Source organism: Choloepus didactylus, chromosome 20 (assembly GCF_015220235.1).
Source record: "Choloepus didactylus isolate mChoDid1 chromosome 20, mChoDid1.pri, whole genome shotgun sequence".
NCBI lineage: Eukaryota > Metazoa > Chordata > Mammalia > Pilosa > Megalonychidae > Choloepus > Choloepus didactylus.
The window spans coordinates 15,443,051-15,464,629 of NC_051326.1; the positions used below are offsets into that span (position 1 = coordinate 15,443,051).

At 47.4% G+C, this 21,579-nt stretch overlaps 1 protein-coding gene across 2 annotated transcripts; it reads left to right on the forward strand.

Moving 5' to 3' along the window:
* Positions 1-2,900: 2,900 nt before the first annotated feature.
* TMEM214 (transmembrane protein 214) lies at positions 2,901-11,925 on the forward strand. Of its 2 annotated transcripts, none has more exons than XM_037813192.1 (17): positions 2,901-3,060; positions 4,045-4,244; positions 4,789-4,939; positions 5,219-5,353; positions 5,614-5,696; positions 6,131-6,236; positions 6,331-6,412; positions 6,654-6,755; positions 7,145-7,286; positions 7,813-7,904; positions 8,188-8,236; positions 8,432-8,545; positions 8,750-8,867; positions 9,493-9,589; positions 9,778-9,946; positions 10,093-10,244; positions 10,451-11,925. In XM_037813192.1, the coding sequence occupies exons 1-17, from the start codon at positions 2,916-2,918 to the stop codon at positions 10,575-10,577; spliced, it is 2,064 nt and encodes a 687-aa protein (XP_037669120.1). In that variant the 5' UTR covers positions 2,901-2,915; the 3' UTR covers positions 10,578-11,925. The 2 variants fall into 2 exon arrangements, with proteins under 2 accessions (XP_037669120.1, XP_037669121.1); XM_037813193.1 differs by having other exon boundaries at positions 2,949-3,902.
* The last annotated feature ends 9,654 nt before the right edge of the window (positions 11,926-21,579 follow it).

Below are 21,579 nucleotides of genomic sequence, written 5' to 3' on the forward strand. Positions count from 1 at the left end.
TTCCGCACCTCCCTCACAGCCTGGGTCTCAGCGCCTTTCACCTCCTGAGCTCTCCCTTCTCTGCTGAGGCGGTAGCTGCACCTCTGTCATCCTGGGCCAGCTGTCAACAGGCGGGTGGGAGGGCTCTCGGGGCAGGCCTGGTGGCCCCACCCCCAGCCCACAGGAGGAACCAGGCCTGGGTCCGGGGCCGTGAGGATGGGAAGCCCAGGAGAGTGGCTGTGGGATGCTCTGTTTCTTTCCCTTTGGGCCAGCCGGACTGCGTGTTGCCCCCTACTCCTTGTCAAATCTCACACACCAGCTGGGAACAGCAGCTCATGTGACAGAAAGAGCTGGGTGGGTTCCAAAGAGCCGGCCGTGCTGAGCGTTGACGTCCAGGAGGACAGCAAAAGAAAGTCTGAGCTGTTCTTTCTACAGAAGAAGCTCTAATGGGAACAGGGAGTCAGTAAGTCTTCTGTGTCATCCACATAGCCCCCCATTCCTGGTGTGTACCCAGGCCAGGGCCATAATAAGCAATATCCCATAAGCCCAACAGGGACCAAGAGCCCAGAATGACCTGGGGTACCGGGCCCATTTAAAAGTCTTGTATTTTGCAATGTAGAACATCAGCACTGGACAGAGCCTTGGCCAGTCTCGCCTCACTCCCGCCATTCACCAATGAAGGGACAGGTTTTGCTCAAGGTGCTAAAAACCGGGACTAGAACTCAGACCTCCTGAGGGTCAGCACCATTCCTTTAGGCCACAGAGGTGTGACTTCTAGAATGTTCCCCTGGTTTCTGACCAGCCTTGGTAGTTGTTTCCTCACTATCCCGAGATGCAGTTGGGTCAGTGTTTCCTCTGTGGCCCTGCCCCATGGCCCTCCTTCCGGGCCACCACCATTTCCCTAATGGCTCTAGATACACACCTTAAATAAGCAAATCCTATCTGTTCATTCCTGACTCACCTTGCCACCTCCTTTTGACTCCCTCCCCCACAGAGATACTTCTGGCCCATGTTGTAGCCTCCGTCTCCACCTAGCACAGCACCTGGCACAGACAAGGTGCTTAGGAAAGGTCTCTGGATAAGTAGTGAATGACTTGTATCCCCCAAATGTCAAATTACAACAGATGAGTTTCCAGATTGTTTCAATGAAAGATAGAAATGAAAGCTCCTCCCCATCCTTCTGTGTGTTTCCACCGTGAAGCAGCCCCCTCCTTTGCCTCCATGGAGAGCCAGTTCTGTAAGTCTTCCAAAAGCAGGGTCTTCCCTGTGACCATACATGTGACACAGAGGGGTCGAGCAAAGGGGGGATATTACTGTTGGCTCTCGGTACAGCTAAGCCAATGAACTGAAAATGAATTGATTAATGATCAGCTCAAATACGGAAAGTGGCAAAAGCGCTCCATCTCAGGGCCCCCTGAGGTTAAGTCAGCCACAGTTAGGCCTGGAAGGTCTGGAGGACAGACAGAAGGAAGCAGCAGAGTGGTCATCTCCTGCCTCCTGCTGTTCCCTTTTCCCAATCCATCCTCCACACAGCCCCATTTACCCTTCCGAAACAGTCAATCATGCCCCTTTCCTGGGGGCTTCCCAGGGTCTGGAGGATAAGGCCCAAACTCCTTGGCTTGGCAGGCAAGGTCCTTGGCATATGGGCTCAAACCCCTTTCCAACCTCATCTCCTCCAAAATCCGTTAAGCACTGTCTCCTTGAATCACTTCCAGTTTCCCAGCTTTGCCCTGGTATTTCCCATCTCTAAGCCTTTGCTTAATATGTCTGTACACTTGGGTGTTCCCTCCACCCACCCCCATCCCCGACCAATGAAAATCCTCCCATCCCACAGGACCCATCTCAAATGCCTTCTCCTTCAGAAAGCCTTCCTGTGGAACTCATCGCTCCCTCGGCTATTTGTCCCATAGGAATATGGACTCTTATTATGGGCAAAGTGTGAATCTCATTCTCAAAGGTGTACAAGAAATAGCACCTTTCCTCATTTGTAACAAATCACTTTCATTTAATCTCCCCTCACCCTGCCCTGCTGGGATGCTCCTTGGTTCTGGGGTCTCACCTCTTCCTGATAAATGTTGAGAAAGCCTGGTGGGAGGCCCTCCAGGGACAGGAACTTGTCTGAGCGGTTCCTCAGGTTGGAGCTCCCTACAGCTTCCCTGCCACCTCTGCAGCTCCGGGTTAACTCTGGCTGTGAGGGTGGGGTGGGGTGCCAGGGCCCTTTCTTTCTCAATATCTGGGAGAGGAGACCCCGCCTGGGTCCGAGACCCAGATCCTTCTCTGCCTCCTACCAAGGGGCCTCTCCGTTCTACACCGCCTGCCCTGCACACGCTCTGCCTCCTTCCTCAAGCCCCACCCTCCCCCTTGTTCTTTCATGATAGATTCTTGTAGCCCATTAAACCCAAAATCTTAATCACTAGCAACTGAAAACTAGCACTCGCCTAGAAGGTAGGAAACATTTAATCGTCAGACTCCCCCGAGGTAAGGAGAACTACGTCCATTCCATCCTTCTAGCAGTAAGGAAAGGAAAAACGGAAGTTAGATTTCCCCATGCGCGCAGTCGGAACATTTATCAGGCCCGACGGTGAGCTGCAGGTGTGTCAGTCTGTCTCCCCCCGCCTAGTCACAGAGGGGTAGAGGGCAGAGTGGCGTTGGGTAGCTACCCAGTCACATACTGCAGTGGGCTTCCCATAAAAGCTTCTTGTTTTTGACTGCCGCTCAACCCAGCATCCCCGGGCAGAGGATGGAGACTGGCTACCAAAGCGCGCCTGGCCCTCCCCACCCGGCAAACGTCAAAGACTACAAGACTACAAGTCCCAGACTGCCTTGCGGCCTGCGTCACGCGCCGCGACGCCCTCGGGGAGACGTGGCAGAGCGCGGCGCCTCTGCGCCACATCGGAAAGCCCAGAGGGGAGGCGGCGGCAGTAGTGGTTGGAGCCATGGCGGCCAAGGCGGCGAGTGGGGGGCGCTGGGAGGTAGTGAAGAGGGGGCGGCGGCCCGGGGCCAGCGGCCGCGGGAGAGGCGGCGGAGGGGACCGCCGGGCGCTCGGGGAAGCCAACGGAGTGTGGAAGTACGACCTGACCCGTGAGTACCAGCCCCGGCCCGCGGCCACTCTGTCGTCGGGACCCGCGTCTCTCTGGGGCAGTAGCGGGCAGCTACCGGAGCTCAGAGGCTCGAAACACCGCCAGGCTCTGGGCGAAGCGAGCGCTCGCCTGGGCCAGCGCTGCCTGCTCACTGAGCGCTCCCTGTCGGGGTCTCCTTTGAGCCTCACGGGAGGTGGACAGCTCAACGGGAGGTGGTGGTCCTCACCTCCCGGGTGAGGAAACAGGTGCGGTGAAGTTGAGGGCTCACCCGGAATCATATGTCAGAAGGGCCTCAGATCCGGGTTTTCAGCCCCTCTGTTCCCTGCACACAAACCCTACCAGCTGTTCGGGGCCCCAGGCTGGCCTCTGGGCAGGTGTCCCAGAACTGGGAAGGGGCATCCCCGTCCTTTACAAGGTGCCCCCTCTTTAAGCAGCCAGCAGGGATGGGCGCGTGAGGGGGGGAGGGCACCGTTGAAGGGAGACCCAGCAGAGGGAGAAATGGCCTGCCACTCACTTTCAGCACCCAGCAAGTAGTATTCTAAGTGGCACCTGTTTTCTCAGTCTCCTGGAGAAGTGGAGAAAGCTTGCCACTAGTTGATTGTAGAGTTGTCACGTTTGAACACACAAGAGGAATTGGGGTAGAACCAGGATGGAAGAATCCTGACTTGTGAGACTAGTAGCCATTCCTGAAAGAAGCCAGTCCTTTGTGTTTGATCCCTCTGCTCTTTCCCGTGTACTCTGATATGCCTAGTAAAGAAATGCCCCATCTCTGTGAAAAAGCCCCTGAACTCAAGAAGGGTGATAGCTGCAAGAACCAACCACAAGGGCTCCCTGCCCTGCTTGGTAAGCAGAGGGGCCTTCGAGGCCAGCTCCTTCCTCTGGATGAATAAGGTGACAGTGTGGGGAAGGGCCCACTGCTCCTGTCAAGCCCTTGGGACTCAAGGATCCCCCACCCCCACCCCCGCCTTCTCTGTCTTTACCCCAGCTCCAATCCAGACAACGAGCACCCTTTATGAGCTGGGCTTTGAGAGAATCAAGAAACGGCAGAATAAGGAGCAGGTCCCACCCCCTGCTGTGGAGCCTAAGAAAACAGGAAACAAGAAGCAACCTAAGAAGGTGGCGACCCTCCCCAACCAGAACCAGAGGCAGGGCCGTTTCCGCAGTCTAGAGGAGGCACTGAAAGCTGTGAGTGTGCTTAGACTTCAGGCCGGGAAAGAATGGAGGCTTGAGGTATAGAGAAGATGAAAGGAGGGGTGGGTACCTGTGGGATTTGGGACCCTACAGATGAGAGGAGGAGTCCAGGAAAGGATGGAACCCCAATCAAATAGAATGCTTGCACTTACTGTAGAAAGGAAATAGCAAGGAAGTTTATAGGGCTTCATAGATTGATGAGAGGAAAGTCTTGAAGCCCCAGAACCACCAGGGAGGGGATAGAAAAACGATTGTAGTTCTCTGCCCCAGGGAAGCAGTGATCTTTCCTTCCTTTTCCATCTTGTCCTCTGTTTCCCCATGAACCTGTGACAGGCCTGAGTATAGGGCCTTGAGGGCAGCAATCCCAGATGTCCCAGTCCAAGCTCTCTAAAATACTGGATGCAGCAAGATTGTGGCATTCTACATGCTTAAGTTTAAAAGCAGAAAGTCCTTTGTTCTTCCTGTCACCACCTAGTTCAACCATTTTCCCACCCCTATCCCTCACACAACTTACCTGGTGGGCGTGTGTCCCTAACAGCTGGATGTGACAGCTCTGCAGAAAGAACTGGACAAGAGCCAGAGTGTGTTCTCTGGGAACCCATCTGTGTGGTTGAAGGACCTGGCCAGCTATCTCAACTACAAGCTACAAGCTCCTCTGAGTGAACCTACATTAAGCCAGCATCCTCACGGTTAGTCTTTGCAACTCCTTCAAGCTCCTGAAAGTTCCAGAAAAATTTTGGAAGGGCTGTGTGTAAGCACATTAGTTGGTAACACAGCTGAATGCCCCACACTGTCCTGATTTATGTACCCAGAGGGTGATGTGAACTATTCTCATGTCACCATGGATGTGAAAGTTTCTGGGCATCTTGGGAATAGGGAGGATGCCATTGCAGAGACCTCTGCCTCCACTCTTGGAGCTGGCAGGAGCTTCTGGTCCCAGCACTCAAGTGAAGGCCATTGGGCCCCAGATTATCCCTACAGCCTGGTGAACCAAGAGCTGCGCGGGATCATCCGAGGGCTCCTGGCAAAGGCAGCAGGGTCTCTGGAGCTCTTTTTTGACCACTGTCTGTTCACCATGCTGCAAGAGCTGGATAAGACACCAGGTAAGGAGGCCAGGAGGGATAATCCACCCCATCTCGGGTGAGCACTCCTTCATTCCTGCTGCCAAAGTGGCTGGATGGTTCTGTTTCCAGCAGAGAGATGTGCTAATCTTGGTGCTCGGTTTGGAAAGTGAAGAGCAAGTTAGGACTTGCTGGGCCAGGGCTCATGGCTGCCAAAAGGGAGAGTTCAGTTTTGTAATCTGAGTAGCATAATCTGTAACACTGAGTAGTGTACATAGGCCTGAGAATGCATGTCTCTCCAGGGGAGTCACTGCATGGATACCGCATCTGTATCCAGGCCATTCTGCAAGACAAACCCAGGATTGCTACCACAAACCTTAGCAAGGTGAGCTCAGGGTGGTGGTGGGGATGCTAGGACTGGGCGGTTCGGCAGAATCCACACTTGGACCCAGTAGTGGGATGACAGAAGACGCTGTAAGACCAGTAATAGTAGGTAGCACTATTAGCACCCATTGTGGGTCTGCTTTATATATATATGAGGCAGCGACTACATCCTTCCCATGTTACAGCTGGGAAGATTGAGCCACAGAAGGATTCAGTAACTTTCCTGGGCTCGGTCAACTAGTAAGAGGCAGAGTGTAGGAGACTGCCACGGTCTGATGCCGGAGCCCCTGCCCTGAATCACTATGCACGGCACATGGTGCTCCACTCCCTCAGCATGCCCTGTCTCTCCCAGGGGCCCTCTCTTCCCGCCTGGCTGTGGGGGTGCTCCTGGTGCTCTGCCTTATCCCAACCTGCCTCCCCCACTGGTCTCCTCAGTTCCTGGAACTGCTGAGGTCCCACCAGAGCCGACCAGCAAAGTGTCTGACCATCATGTGGGCCCTGGGCCAAGTGGGTTTTGCCAACCTCACCGAGGGACTGAAAGGTAACAAGGAAGTGGGGAAGAAAGAGGGAGGGCCTCGCTTCAGTGAATCCAGGGGTCTGAGCCTGAGCCCCCTCCCTGCCCTTGCCCTCCGCAGTGTGGCTGGGGATCATGCTCCCTGTGCTGGGCATCAAGTCTCTGTCCCCCTTTGCCATTGCGTACCTGGACCGGCTACTCCTGTGAGTGATGGGGGCGGGGGGGGGTGCACAAGTGGCAGTTAACAGCAAGATGGGATGCTGTGACCTGGTCTCTTTAGAGGTGGGGAAGATTAGGATCAGCTCCTCCCAACTCTAAAGTGTGATGGTGAGGAAGGAAGGAGGGGAATCACTGAGGAGTGGGGTGGAGTGGGGTGCACATTTGCCTTTGTCTTGGCTGTTGGTCTCAGCTGGGGCCATGGCCTGTTTATTTCCTTCCCTGCAGGATGCACCCCAACCTCACCAAGGGCTTTGGCATGATTGGCCCCAAGGACTTCTTTCCACTTCTGGACTTTGCTTATATGCCCAACAACTCCCTGACACCCAGGTAGGGCAGCCCTGGGGCACACCTACAGGGAAGCATCCCAGCAGAGGGCCGGGCAAGGCCACATGTTCTCTGCCCCCTTTCCCTCAGGCACCTTAGATCTGACATTCTTAACCTGGGTGTTGAAGAGCGGGTGTCAAGGGATCAGAGAACCCCCTGAAATTCTATGGACTTGGAGTGTGATTGGCATATGGGTATTTTTCCAGGATTGGGTCTGTGGCCTTCCTCAGATATTCCAAGGGGTCCCTGAGTTTGAAAAAGTTCAGAGCCATGGCAAGGCCGTTAGTGATTCTCCCCCTTGGGCAGAGACATGGACTCTGAGGCAGGCAAAAAGGATGTCACATAGCACCACTTACAGCCTCGTCTGGCTCTCCTCCCCACCCCTACCGCAGCCCACAGGAGCAGCTGTGTCAGCTCTACCCCCGACTGAAGGTGCTGGCGTTTGGAGCGAAGCCAGAATCCACCCTGCATACCTACTTCCCCTCTTTCCTGTCCAGAGCCACCCCCAGCTGCCCCCCAGAGATGAAGAAAGAGGTGAGGAAATGGTTGGAGGCACCGTTTTCCTTTCCCAGAGGTTAGCTGCAGAGGGCCCTGCCTGCTGACAGAGGCCCCGTCTTCACAGAGCTTATTTACTGGGCAGTTCCTTGCTTGCCTTGACAGCCCCCTGCCCCACTCACTCGTGCTCTCCTTGGAAGAGCAGACCTGAAAGGACAGCACTTCCAGATCTGGATGGTTTCTGATGCTCTGTCTGTTGGAGACAAGTGATCTTCAAGCTCAAGCCCTAGCACAGCAGTCCCACCTCCCTCTTTACAGCCCCTCAGGGGCTTTCCAGGGTCTTGGTGCCACTTCCCCCTTAGGAGGGATGTGTTGCCTGGGTGGCCTCACTTGGGAGGGGCGATGACCTCTGACACTCTCCCCACAGGCAGCCTGGCACCCCCAGCTACCTTTCCCTTCTCCTGTCCCCCGACTCGAGTTGGGAGGGTTGAAGACCTGTGAGCACTACCCCCGCCAGCATCCCCACGCCCCCAACTGCCTCCCCCTTCTCCTGTCCCCCATGCAGCTCCTGAGCAGCCTCACTGAGTGCCTGACTGTGGACCCCCTGAGTGCCAGCGTCTGGAGGCAGCTTTACCCCAAGCACTTGTCACAGTCCAGGCAGGTGGGGTGGGGCAGCCCCCTCTGCTCCACACGGGGGTCCTTGGTCCACGCTCCCCAGCCTGAGTCACCCTGGCCCTGTCTTAAAAGCAGAACATTTATGCCCTTTCAGTGGGCTTATGCCTCTCAGGCTGAGTCAGAACATTGCTGGGGTGAATGCTCAGAAGCTGCTCCTTTGTTGGGTGAAGGGCCCTTCAGCCCAGAAGGACACGGCTCATTGAGGACAGGGCAGGGGAGGGGCCAGGTGAGCCACCTGATTGGAAGGTTTGTGCTTTCCCTACAGCCTGTTGCTGGAGCACTTGCTCACATCCCGGGAACAGATTTCCAAGAAGGTGAGGTGCAGGGAGGGCCTGGCAGGCTTAGCCTCATCTGGGTTCTGGGTTCAGACCCCTCAGCCACTGTCCCCACTTCCTCGAGAACGTGCTTCATTAGTGCGCTTGGCGTGGAAGATGAAGCCGGATGGAGGTTCAGGGCTCTCTCGGGAGCCAAATCTTATGATCTCAAGTCAGGCATTTCTTCTCCTATAGGTGTGGAAGACTTTGCAAGAAACCTTTCAGTCCTTCAGGCTTACCAACCAGGAGCTGCTCAGGAAGGGCCGCGGTAACAACCAGGCCGTCATCACCTGCGATGCTGCCTGCAAGGTGCTGGGCCCCAGCCCTCACACCGCGGCCTCGGCACACCCTGGGGTGGGACTCTATCACATTCCTGCCCCACCTGTCCCTGGAGCCCCAGCTCCCCCTGGGGTGATGCCAGGCCTTGACCATCTTCTTGAAGGCCTAGCTTGTGGCCTGTCTTAGGAAACAGCCTCTCTCCTGAACATTGTTGCCCACCTCTTCTCCCCTTAGAGTCTGTTGCAGCAGGCGCTGGGCTGTCGGTTGCCCTGGACACGGCTACTCTTGTTGGTGCTGGTGTTTGCCACAGGTTTCCTGTGCCACGACTTGCGATCACACAGCTCTCTCCAGGGTAAGCAGAGATTGGCAAGCAAGGAAGATAGCATAGGGGAGGCAGTGGAACACAGATCTGGGTGTAGCTGGTAGCAGCACCACCTCCTCACACACTGTCACATACCTTTGCCTTGATGAGTTCTCAACATTGCTGAAAAAATGCTTTTCAGACAGATGTTTCTGTCCACAGCTATGACATTACCGTTTCAGATTGGACCAGTACTTTATGGTATAGAAATGGTTGCATAGCCACGTCTCATGTGAGCAGGTGTTGTCTACTTTTAACTCCTAATGAAATAATGTTCAGAGAGATTTAGCAGTAGGGTGAAGATCACAGCTGTGAGTAGAAGAGCAGACCCTGGAGCCAAGGCCACCCGAGGCCTAAGCCCGGTCTCCCCCAGGCTGCCCCACTCCTGCTCACCAGGCCCAGCAGACGTGGGCTCACCTGCCCAGGCCTGCCTGCTCCCTCCGAGCATGCCCCAGGACAGACTTGAGCCTAGCTCTGTCGCCCTGTGCACGCACATTGTTCTTCTCCATCACCACCTACCCACCCCACCTGGGCCTGTTCTGGGGCCTATAGTGTCTCTCCCCCGAGACCCTATCCCCCCTCACATCCCAGCTCACTGGAGACCCCCTTTACTCAGCCTCTTTCTCTGGCCGGTTCCTTCGATCATCTGGCCTCTTACCTGCTGGCCAACAAGTATGCACCAAGCTCTACTCCTACAGCCTGCATGGCTACAGGTGAGCTCCTCCCCAGGGAGGTGGGGAGAGGAGAGGTGTGAAAGAAGAGGCTTTGCTGTTCAGGGGTGGTGACAGCAGCTGGGGCAGGCATTGGCAGTGGGAAGGGGTTGTTGTTTTCCTTTCCCAGGGCCTCACTTTCCGAAGCTAATGCCTGACCATGAGCCTCCCTTTCCCACCATCTTCTGCAGCTGGCTAGAGGAGACATTGCCGGCCTGGGGCTCCCTCCTGCTTACTGTGGTGAGGCCCAGCTTGCAGGTTGCCTGGAGCCACACCAATGCCACAGTCAGCTTCCTTTCTGCCCACTGTGCCTCTCACCTTGCCTGGTTCAGTGACAGCCTCGGCAGCCTCTCCCAGAGGGTAAGCCAGAGCCAGGGAGGTCACGGAAGTGCTGGTCTTGCCAACAGCAGAGTTCTTGGGAAGGTGTAGCCCCACATGGGCTGGGGCCTTAGAGCCAGGATGCGTTATCCTGGGCACTCTAATCCAGTCCATTTTCCATGGCCCAGCTACAGACCCAGCTCCCTGATGTCCTGAACCAGCTGCTCCATTCTCTGAGGGAGCTGCTGCTCCTTTTCTACCAGAACATTCTGCTGCCATCGTGGCACATGCTGCTTGAGGCCCTGGCCCGGGCCCAGGAGCACTGCCACAAGGCGTGCAGGTGAGACCCCGCACCCAGGGCTCTCTCAGGATTCCATTGGCCCCACTCCCTTCCCCCAGAGCCAGGTCTCCTCTATTCAGGCTCTGCCCTGCCTCCATTGTCCCCTTGACCACTCTGGGATAAGGGTTGTAGATCTAAGCTGCAGCTCTGTGCTTTGACACAGCTACACATATCCCAACCCCCATAACATTCTGCTTTCCTCCCAGAGGTGAGGTGACCTGGGACTGTGTGAAGACACAGCTCGGCGAGGCTGCCTGCTGGACCTGGCTCTGCCTGCAGGACATCACAGTGGCCTTCTTGGACTGGGCACTCACCATGCTATCTCAGCAATAGGCCCTGCCCCTGGCCAGGTGTTTCTGTCTCAAGCAGGCCATTTGATTCTGCTGGGCATGGGTTGCCACGTATATGGCAGCTCTGTCTGGGAGGATCTTTTTTACTTGGTGCCTGAGTTCAATCTGTCTGCTAGGGAAGTAGCCAGATGCCTCTGCCCCAATTCTTTCATCTTTGGTGGGGACTAAACCCAGGGGCATCTCAGCCTCCTACCCAGGATTCCACTGAACCCTTCTCGGCTCTCTTGCACACAGCGCCCAGCCTCTGTCCTTGGGCTGGTAGCCTCTCCTGTCTCCTCTCATCTCCTACTCTCTGCTTCCCTCCATCTCAACTCCTAAAGCCCCAAACTGCTCATCTCCAAGAAGCTGGACTCCAAGAGAATGGCTTCTGAATTCTTCTGGTGAATGATTTCTGCTCCAGACTTCAGTAGGCTCCTGTTCCCTTTCTGGTCACAGCTGTAGTCACAGAGGAAAAAGGAAAAGGACCTCCAGAAGATCCCAGAAGAATATAGTACGACAGTGGGCAACAGCTGCTTCACCCCTCCCCACAGCCTGGTTGTGGCTGTCAGTGGACACGCAGGGCTGGGCAGAAATGCCCTCACATCAGAATGCCCAAAGTCTACCCTTCTGGCCCTCACCGGCCCCTCCATTGTGATCCTTCCTCAATTCTCCAGTCCCCTTCAGTGCTGGGGGCCCTGCCTAAAGTTTCATCTCGTCCCCGAGCCCACCCTCACCACCCTTCTGGAGAGCAGAGCCCAGGTAGTTGTGGGCCTTGGAAGAGAGAACCGTCCAGCAGCCTGTCGAGACAGGGTTTGGCGTATGGCTCCTGGGTGTTGCCAGGTGGAATAAAGGACACGGATCTGACCTGTAGCTTTCTCTCTCATCCTCGTGTAGGGAGTCTCACAGCTGTGGGACAGAACAACAGAATGTTGGGACCCTGCCCCCCTGGGTTGTAGCCACTGGTTGTAACTGAGCTGCTGACAGGGAGAGCCCAAATCCATCATTCTAGAGTTTGGCCTGTTGGGAATTCCAGGCACATGTCCCCTTGTGCTCCCCTAATCATATTGTCTCTCTTGTTCTTGTGGTTCATGTCCCATTATTTGTCTTGATAGCTCAAGTATTTTATCCTTGAAAAAAAGCAGGAGGGTATTTCCTAGGGGAATTCTTGGCCAGTATCAGTGGGGAATCCTTTTTCTTGCCAGGCCCTTAACTTATTAATTGGTTTATTTTATAAGGGAGTGAGTGAAATATTTAGAACTCCAAGAGACAGACATGGAAAGGTTGTCGTCAAAGTCCCTTTTTAATTTTCAACTTGAGACTACAAGTCGGATAAAAGCTGTACAGTTTTTTCAGTACTGACTTCAAGTTTCTTATCTTGAATATTTCAAGATCTAAGTGGACTAGAGAAGTGCTGCCCACTCCAGCTCCCACAGGATGGTTTCCAGTTTCCTCCTAGACACCCAGGAGGAGGCAGGGATGATGTCCAGTTCCCACTGTTCTCACACGGGGTTCTGAGACACTTCCTCACTCCCAGTGGCAGGATAATCAAGTAGCAGGCAGAGGAAGATCTTGAGAAAGGTCATGAAAACCACAGCCTGACTTCTTGTTCCCTTTCCCTGTTAGGACATAAAGCCTCTGCTTCTTGGGAATTGAACAGCCCATGTTGGGCATGACCCCACTCTCCCAGTGGTCATTAACAAAGATGGTTTTTCTCAGAAAAAGGAACCCCATCTGGTGAAGGGCCAAGATCTAGGACTGCCCAGCAGGATTGCCCAAGGGTCCCAGAGTGGGTGCCATTTCTTCAGTTCTTAACAATCAGAAACAGACGGGTTTTCCCTTAAGAATAGTGGATCCAAATGTAAAACAAATGGTTTATAATGTAGAATGTAGGGGAACTAGCAATAGAGAGCAATTAAGGAAGGGGGAACAATAATCCAAGAACAGATAAGCTATTTAACGTTCTGGGGATGCCCAGAAATGACTATGGTCTGTTAATTTCTGATGGATATAGTAGAAGCAAGTTCACAGAAATGTTGCTATATTAGGTAACTTTCTTGGGGTAAAGTAGGAACATGTTGGAAGTTAAGCAGTTAGGTTAGTTGTCTTTTTCTTACTCCCTTGTTATGGTCTCTTTGAAATGTTCTTTTATTGTAAGTTTGTTTTCTTTTTAACTCTTTTTTTCATACAGTTGATTTAAAAAAGAAGGGAAAGTTAAAAAAAAAAAAAAAAAAGAAAAACAAGGAAAAAAAAAAGATGTAGTGCCCCCTTGAGGAGCCTGTGGAGAATGCAGGGGTATTCGCCTACCCCACCTCCATGGTTGCTAACATGACCACAGACATAGGGGACTGGTGGTTTGATGGGTTGAGCCCTCTACCACAGGTTTTACCCTTGGGAAGACGGTTGCTGCAAAGGAGAGGCTAGGCCTCCCTATGGTTGTGCCTAAGAGCCTCCTCCCGAATGCCTCTTTGTTGCTCAGATGTGGCCCTGTCTCTCTAGCTAAGCCAACTTGAAAGGTGAAATCACTGCTCTCCCCCTTACGTGGGATCAGACACCCAGGGGAGTGAATCTCCCTGGCAACGTGGAATACGACTCCTGGGAAGGAATGTAGACCTCGCATCGTGGGATGGAGAACATCTTCTTGACCAAAAGGGGGATATGAAAGGAAATGAAATAAGCTTCAGTGGCAGAGAGATTCCAAAAGGAGACGAGAGGTCACTCTGGTGGGCACTCTTACGCACACTTTAGACAACCCTTTTTAGGTTCTAAAGAATTGGGGTAGCTGGTGGTGGATACCTGAAACTATCAAACTACAACCCAGAACCCATGAATCTCGAAGACAGTTGTATAAAAATGTAGCTTATGAGGGGTGACAATGGGATTGGGAAAGCCATAAGGACCACACTCCACTTTGTCTAGTTTATGGATGGATGAGTAGAAAAATAGGGGAAGGAAACAAACAGACAAAGGTACCCAGTGTTCTTTATTACTTCAATTGCTCTTTTTCACTCTAATTATTATTCTTGTTATTTTTGTGTGTGTGCTAATGAAGGTGCCAGGGATTGATTTGGGTGATGAATGTACCACTATGTAATGGTACTGTAAACAATCGAAAGTACAATTTGTTTTGTATGACTGCGTGGTATGTGAATATATCTCAATAAAATGAAGATTAAAAAAAAAAAAAAAAGAATAGTGGATCCTCGTGACGCCTGTATTGGAAACAAGTTGAAGAAAGGGGCCTGGGGTGAGCCTAGGACAGCAACAACAAGTAAAACGACGCCATCCCGTCCTCTGGCAGCAAGTCCAGGGCTGCTGGGGCTAATTGCAATCTAGTGGCTCAGAGAGTGTCACAAGTGTTAACAGTTTCTAATCTGTGTGCTCTACCTTGTCGGGTTCGTTTAATTGCTGACAGTATAATCCTGGGATTCAACATATCTCTTCATGGATTTAGATTAATTGGGGTTTCCACAGCCTCTTGCAGGGACACTGACAATAACCTTAATTGGCTCATTCGATGGACACAAATGTTCGACCCAGTGTTGAAATTGTCCAGAATTTTTCCTCAGTCATAGCTGTCCAAAAATGATACGCCCTCCATTAAAACAAACTAGACACCCAGAAGTTTCATTTATGCAAACGGTCAACAAAGAGGAGTCCAAGCTGAGCCAGTAAATTGAACTAGTGTGGAATCACAGAGTACACTCCAATGGCACTGACAAGGGGGACGACAACCCTACTGCTGTTATTACTGGAAGAACAGAAGTGAACTCACACCTACAAGGGTCACGTCTGGCTGTTACAGCTGGAGTGCAATAGGTAACACGCCCGAAACTGAAGAGCAGTTTGCATATGCTTATCTCTTACTAACTTGTTATTACCAACTCCTGTATGGACCTGCAAATTGTATCACATGACTCATTTTGAAACACTTCTTTCTGCTTTCCTCAGCCATTAAGTTTCCATATTCCTCTGGAAATGAGAATTTGTACCCAGCCCATGGCTTCCGTCTTAGAGCGGGGCAGCTTGATGGGAAGTGGACTTAACTGTGAAGAGAGAATGTTGCCGGGCTCCAGCCTGCTGCCTGGCCAGCTGGTTCTCAAAGTGGCCCCACCCCTGGGATGGAGCGTAGCCCCCGGAGAGGCAGGCCCACCTGCCCTATTCCAGACTGACCTGGTTCCGCAGACGGTTTAAGGGTCAGACGACCTCTGAGCAACTTCACTAGGCCTTATCTCTCCTGAAGGCCTTTGGATGCAAGTGGACAATTACGGTGATCCTTCCTTCACTACGCATCCTTCGTGGTTCTGCTCCCGAGAAGGCTCGAAGGCACAAAGAGCCTTGCTTTTCCCTGTGTGGTTTTGCATTTACACTGGGCAGTTTCCTTGCCTCCAACTTGAAGAGGGAATTTGGGGGAAACTTCCACCATTCAGGGTATGAGGACTACTAACTGAATATCGAATATTCTGCCTGTTAATAAAAATATTTAATTCAAGCGTGCTTTTAAATGTGGCTCTGTAGATTCTTTTACTGTGTTAGCACACTGTTAATTAAATTTCTTTTAATACGCTGTCTTCTCCATTGTCTCCAGTAAAACAGATTTATCCTTTTCATAGTTCAGTTTATTCCCAAATAACCCAGCCATCACCCATAGATACTTTCCAGATACATGAGCAGGTGCTATTTACTAAAAGCCCACCTCACTAGGCAAGACTGGGAGATATCCAGTCTGTTCTAGACCGCTCCACAAGAGGTCACCACACCGATTTTAAGTTGTGTTGATTCCTACCAAAGAGAAAGGTTTAGGTTCCAGGTCCCAAGTGTGGAGAGCTGTGGGTGATTCCAATGAAATGAAATTGTAACCCTTTTTTTTTTCAATTCAATTTTATTGAGATATATTCACATACCTTACAGTCATCCACAGTGTACAATCAGTTGTTCACAGGATCATCATACAGTTGTGCATTCATCACCAAAATCAATTTTTGAACATTTTCATTATTCCAAAAATAAATAATTAAAAAATACAAGAAGAACACCCAAAACATTCTTTCCCCCTTCCCCCATATTATTCATTTAATTTTTGTCCCCAGTTTTCTACTCATCTGTCCATACACTGGGTAAAGGGAATGTGAGCCACAAGGTTTTCACAATCACACTGTCATGACGTGTAAGCTACATAGTTACACAATTGTCTTCAAGAATCAAGGCTACTGGGTTGCAGTTCAGCAGTTTCAGGTATTTCCTTCTAGATATTCCTATACACTAAAAACTAAAAAGGGGATATCTATATATCACATAAGACTAACCTCCAGAATGACTTCTTGACTCCATTTGAAATCTCTTGGCCACTGAAAACTTTATTTTGTTTCATTTCTCTTCCCCCTTTTTGGTCCAAGAAGGCTTTCTCAGGTTTTGAATTCCAATGTATCTATTTTTCTTTTGTTTCTCATCCCTCTGGTGTAATAGCTAAGAATCCATTGCCAAATCCAAGGTCATGAAGATTTACCCCTAAGCTTTATTCTAGGAGTTTTGTGGTTTTAGCTCTTTTATTGAGGTCATGGACCCATTTTGAGTTAATTTTTGTGTATTGTGTGAGGTAGCGGTCCGATTTCATTCTTTTCCATGTGGTTGTCCAGTTGTCCCAACACCATTTGTTGAAGAGACTATTCTTTCCCCACTGGACGGTCTTGGTACCTTTATCAAAATCAATTGTTCATACATGCTTAGGTTTATTAATGGACACTAATTCTATTCCGTTGGGCTATACAACTATACTCATGCCAATACCACAATGTTTCTTACTATAGCTTCGTGTAAGTTTTGAAATTAGGAAATACGAGTCCTACACACTTGTTCTTTTTCAAGATTGTTTTGGCTATTCAGGGCCCCTTGCAATTTCAAATGAATTTAAAGATTGGCTTTTCTATTTCTAAAAATCAAGCCATTGGAATTTTGATAGGAATTGCATTTAATTTGTAGATTACTTTGGGTAGTATTGCCACCTTAACAGTATTAAGTCTTCCAATCCATGAATATGTGATATCTTTCCATTTATTTGGGTCTTCCAAAATTTCTTTCAGCAATGTTTTGTAGTTTTCAGCGAACAAATTTTTAACCTCCTTGGTTAAATTTTTCCTGGGTATCTTATTCTTTTGCATGCCCTTGTAAATGGAAGTTTTTTCTTAATTTCCTTTTTGGATTGTTTATTGCTAGTATATAGAAACAGCTGATTTTTGGTGTTGATCTTTACCTCAACACCTTGCTAAATTCATTTATAGCCCTAGAGTTTGTGTGTGTGTATTCTTTGGGATTTTCTATATATAGGACCATGTCATCTGCAAATAGAGATAGTTTTACTCATTCTTTCCCAATTTGGATGCCTTTTATTTCTTTTTCTTACCTAATTTCTCTGGCTAGGATTTCTAGTACAAAATTGAATAGAAGTGATAAGAATGGACTTCCTTATCTCATTCCTGATCTTAGGGGAAAAGTTTCAGTTTTTCATCGAGTGTGATGTTAGCTACAGATTTTTCATAAATTCCCTTTATCATGTTGAGGAAGCTGCCTTCTAGTCCTAGTTTTCTGAGTGTTTTTATCATGAAAGGATTGTAGATTTTGTCAATAAAAATGCTTTTGCATCAATCTATATGGCTATATGATTTATTTGTCTTTCTATTAGTGTGGTGTATTACATGAATTTATTTTCTTATGTTGAACAACCTTACATTCCTGGGACAAACCCTGATAGGTCACGTTATATAATTCTTTTAATATGCTGTTGGATTTGGTTTGCTGGCATTTTGCTGTTTTTGCATCTATAATCTTAAGGGATATTAGTCTGTAGTTTTCTTTTCTTGTGACGTCTTTATCTGGCTTTGGTATCAAGGTGATATCGGCCTCATGGAGTGAGTTAGGAAGTGTTTATTCTTCTTCTGTCTCTTGGAAGACTTTGAGAAGGATTGGTGTTAATTCTTTAAATCTTTGGTACAATTCACCAGTGAAGCCATCTGGTCCTGGAATATTCTTTGTTGGGATGTTTTTTTACTGCTGTTTCAATTTCTTTACTGGTTATAGGTCTGTTCAGATTTCCTATTTCTTTTGTTGATCTCATAGACCCAACTTTAGGTTTCACTGATTCTCTCTATTGTTTTTCTACTCTCTATTCATTTATCTCCACTCTAATCTTTTTTATTTCCTTCCTAAAGCTTTGGGTTTAGTTTTCTCTCCTTTTGCTAGTTCCTTAAAATATAAACTTAGGTTATTGATGTGAGATTATTCTTTTTAAATAGGTATTTAATGCTACAAGTTTCCCATAAGTTTTGTATGTTGTATTTTCATTTTCATTCACCTCTACATAGTTTCTAATTTCCCTTGCAGTTTCTTATTTGACTCATTGATTGAACGTGTCGTTTAATTTTCACATATTTGTGAATTTTCCCTTTTTTCCTTCTGGTATTATTTTCTAGCTTCATTCTATCATGGTTAGAGAAGATGCTTGTATGATTTCAATCTTTTAAAGTATTAATATTTTAATACTTAGGTTTTCAGGCCTAACATATGGTCTATCTTGGAGATGTTCCATGCGTACATGAGAAGAATGTATATTCTATCATTGTTGGGTGATGTGTTCTATACACGTTTGTTAGGTCTAGTTGGTTTACATGTTGTTCAAGTCCTCTATTTCCTTATTGGTCTTCTGGCTAGATGTTCTAGTCATTATTGAAAGTGGTATATTGAAGTCTTTAAGATTTATTAAAGAACTGTATATTTCTTCCTTCAATTCTGTCAGTGTTTGCTTCATCTATTTTACAGCTCTATTGTTTGGTGAATATATGTTTATACTTGCTATATTTTTAATTGTATTGACCCTTTTATTCATATATAATGTCATAAAACACCATTTTTCATTAAAAGAAGAACTGACAAACCATGGTTATTTAGACGTGTATTTGACAGACATTTTCATAAAATAAATGAGCAAAATGAGGCTTTTACTAGGGAAACAACCGAGAGTATTTGTCACCGATAATAGAGTTTGACCTTTCAAATAATATTAGAATTTTGGAAAACTTGTGTTTGCCTCCATTACCTTGACAGCTTCCTAATATATTAAGACTTTTCTGGAGATCTCAGGGATGATATTAATGAACATTCTTAAAAAAAAAAATTTTATTGAGATATATCCATGCACCATACAATCCATCCAGAGTATACAATCAATGGTTCACAGAATCATCACATATTTGTGTATTCATCACCATGATCATTTTGAAACATTTGCATTACTCCAGAAAAGGAAATAAAAGGAAAAAGAAGACTCTAACATCTTATACCCCTTACCCCTCCCTCTTATTGTTCACTAGTATTGCACTCTACTCAATTTTACAATAGAGGTAGGTTAACTAAGACAGTGTAGTATTATCAGAGAAGGATATATAGATCAGTGGAACAGAACAAAACATCTAGAAGTAGATCCATACAAACATGGGCAACCAACTTTTTTTTTTTTTTTTTTTTTTTTGCTGTATAGTTAGTTATACAATCATTATCAAAGATCAAGGCTACTGGATTACAGTTCAATAACCTCAGGTATTTCCTTCTGGCTATTTTAAAACACTAGACACTAAAAAGAAATATCTATATAATCAGTCAGTATTCACAGTCATTTGTTAAATACAAATTTCTCATTTACACCTCCTCCCTCTCATTTGATCTTTCTCTCAGTCTTTAGGGACATCTGGACAATGACCATTTTAACTTCTTTTGCTGGAAAAGGGTGTTGACATTATAAGGTAGAGTCATGAAGCTGGTTGATGTTCTTGGAGAGACTGGTACCTCTGGGTTTCAGGGCTTATCTGGAATAGGACCAATCTGGAAACCTTAAGTTTCTGAAAAAATAAACTTACTAACAACTTCTTTATAGACTTAGAAAGAGCCCAGGGCACTCCCTAGGGTTTTCAGGAATATGGTTGGTAGAGGCTTGGCATACTGTGGTAGTTTGCAATATCTGGCTAAAGCTTGCATAAGATTAGCCTCCAGAATGACCTCTCGACTCTATTTGAAATCTCTTAGCCACTGAAACTTTATTTTGTTTCATGTCTTTTTCCCCTTTTGGTCCAGAAAGCATTTTCAATCCCACAATGCCAGGGCCAGGCTCACCCTGGAAGTCTTGTCCCACATTGCCAGGGAATGAGTATGCTTTTTGATAGTGAAACATTAAATATGTCAACATGTGGAAGATCTGCATAACTCAGTCAACCAATGTTTTTCAAATGACTAATACACAATGTTACAAAATTATGCACAGGTAAAAATCTATTTGAAGTAAGAATGGATTAATAGATTTTAATGTAAAAGATGTTGAAAAGTGAAATTCTGATGAAGTAACAAGTAAGAATGTCCACAATTATCTGGAAAGGCTGTTAAAATACTCCTCCCTTTTCCAACTACATATCTGTGTGAAACCAAATTTTCTTCTTATACGTCAACCAAAACAAATAACAACAAATTGAATATGGCAAAGACATAAATATCCAGCCTTATTGTATTAAGTTGGATGGTAAGGCAATTTGCAAAAATGTAAAACAATGCCACTCCCCTCAATATTTTTTTTGTTTTGGAAAATATGTTTGTTCATTAGAAACATTATGAGATTATTATTACTGCTATTAATTAACTACTTAATATTTAAACACTTTCTCATTTTTAATTTCTAATATGGTAAATTTTGGAGATACAATCCCCATAAACAAAGCTATTTGGGATTCTCAGTAATTTTTAAGAGTGTGGAGGGGTCCTGAGAACTGCTCTTCTAGCCAATGCAACAAGGCAGGAAAAAGAAATAAGTGTTGTAAAACAGTAAGTAAAATCAATTGCAGATGAAAGCATTTTATACTTAGTGATTCTTAAAAAAAAAAACAACTTTTGGAATAATAGGAGAGTTGGTAAATTAGTTGAATATGGAATACAAAAATAAAAGGTTCACTATTGTTCCAGTTTGCTAGAGCTGCTGTTATGCAAGATACCAGAAATGGATTGACTTTTATAAAGGGAGTTTATTTGGCTACAAACTTACAGTTCTAAGGCCATGAAAGTGTCCAACTAAGGCATGAACAAGAAGATACCTTCACTAAAGAAAGGCCTATGGCATCCGTAACACCTCCGTCAGCTAGGAAGGCATGTTGGCTGGTGTCTGCTGGTCCTTTGCTCCTGGGTTGCATTTCAAAATGGCTTTCTCCAAAATGTCCCTGGGCTTGTCTCTCTTAGCTTCTCTGGAGCAAACTCTGAGCTAGCATCTCTTAGCTAAGAATGCCAAACATTCTTCTGTCTGCATCTCCAAGCATCTCTAAGCATCAGCAAGCATCTGGGTCTTGGCTTAGCATATCCCCAGGCATTTTTTAAATCTCTCTGCTCTCTGTGTGAGCTCCCTTTAAATGACTCCAGTGACTTAATTAAGACCCACCCTGAATGGGCAAGGTCCATATCTCCATGGAGATAATTTAATCAGAGGTCTAGCCCACAGTTGATTGAGTCACATCTCCATGGAAACCCTATCAAAAGATTAATGTCCGCCCTCACAAGATTGAATTAAAGAATATGACTTTTGGGGGACGAAATATATCCAAACCAGCACACCTGTATTCTGGTGATAATCAGTTGGAGGGAGGAAAGATTCCATTCACAAAACAACAAAAAATATAAAATCCTCTCAATTACCATAGGTAGCACACATGACTTACAAAAATAAAAATACTGAGAGCTATTAAGATTAGAACATATTTGAATAAATAAATAACTTGCTCCTGGATTTAAAAATAATTATATCAAAATCTCTAGGGGTGGAACTCAGGCATTGGCATTTTTTCTAAAGCTTTCCGAGTTGATTCCAATGTGCAACCAATATTGAAAATAACCAATTTAGTTCTTTAATTCACACCACATAGCTAAACAAACTTCAAACAATTTTGAGGTCAATAGGAAAAAGTTAAAAAGAAGAAAATAGGTGAATT

Bases quoted from the DNA above. Each gene is read 5' to 3' on its own strand.
- TMEM214 (XM_037813192.1), top strand. From the start codon at position 2,916: ATGGCGGCCAAGGCGGCGAGTGGGGGGCGCTGGGAGGTAGTGAAGAGG. The intron at 5,354-5,613 runs GTAAGGAGGCCA...ATGTCTCTCCAG, and splicing joins AGAGCTGGATAAGACACCAG to GGGAGTCACTGCATGGATAC. The intron at 6,413-6,653 runs GTGAGTGATGGG...CCTTCCCTGCAG, and splicing joins TACCTGGACCGGCTACTCCT to GATGCACCCCAACCTCACCA.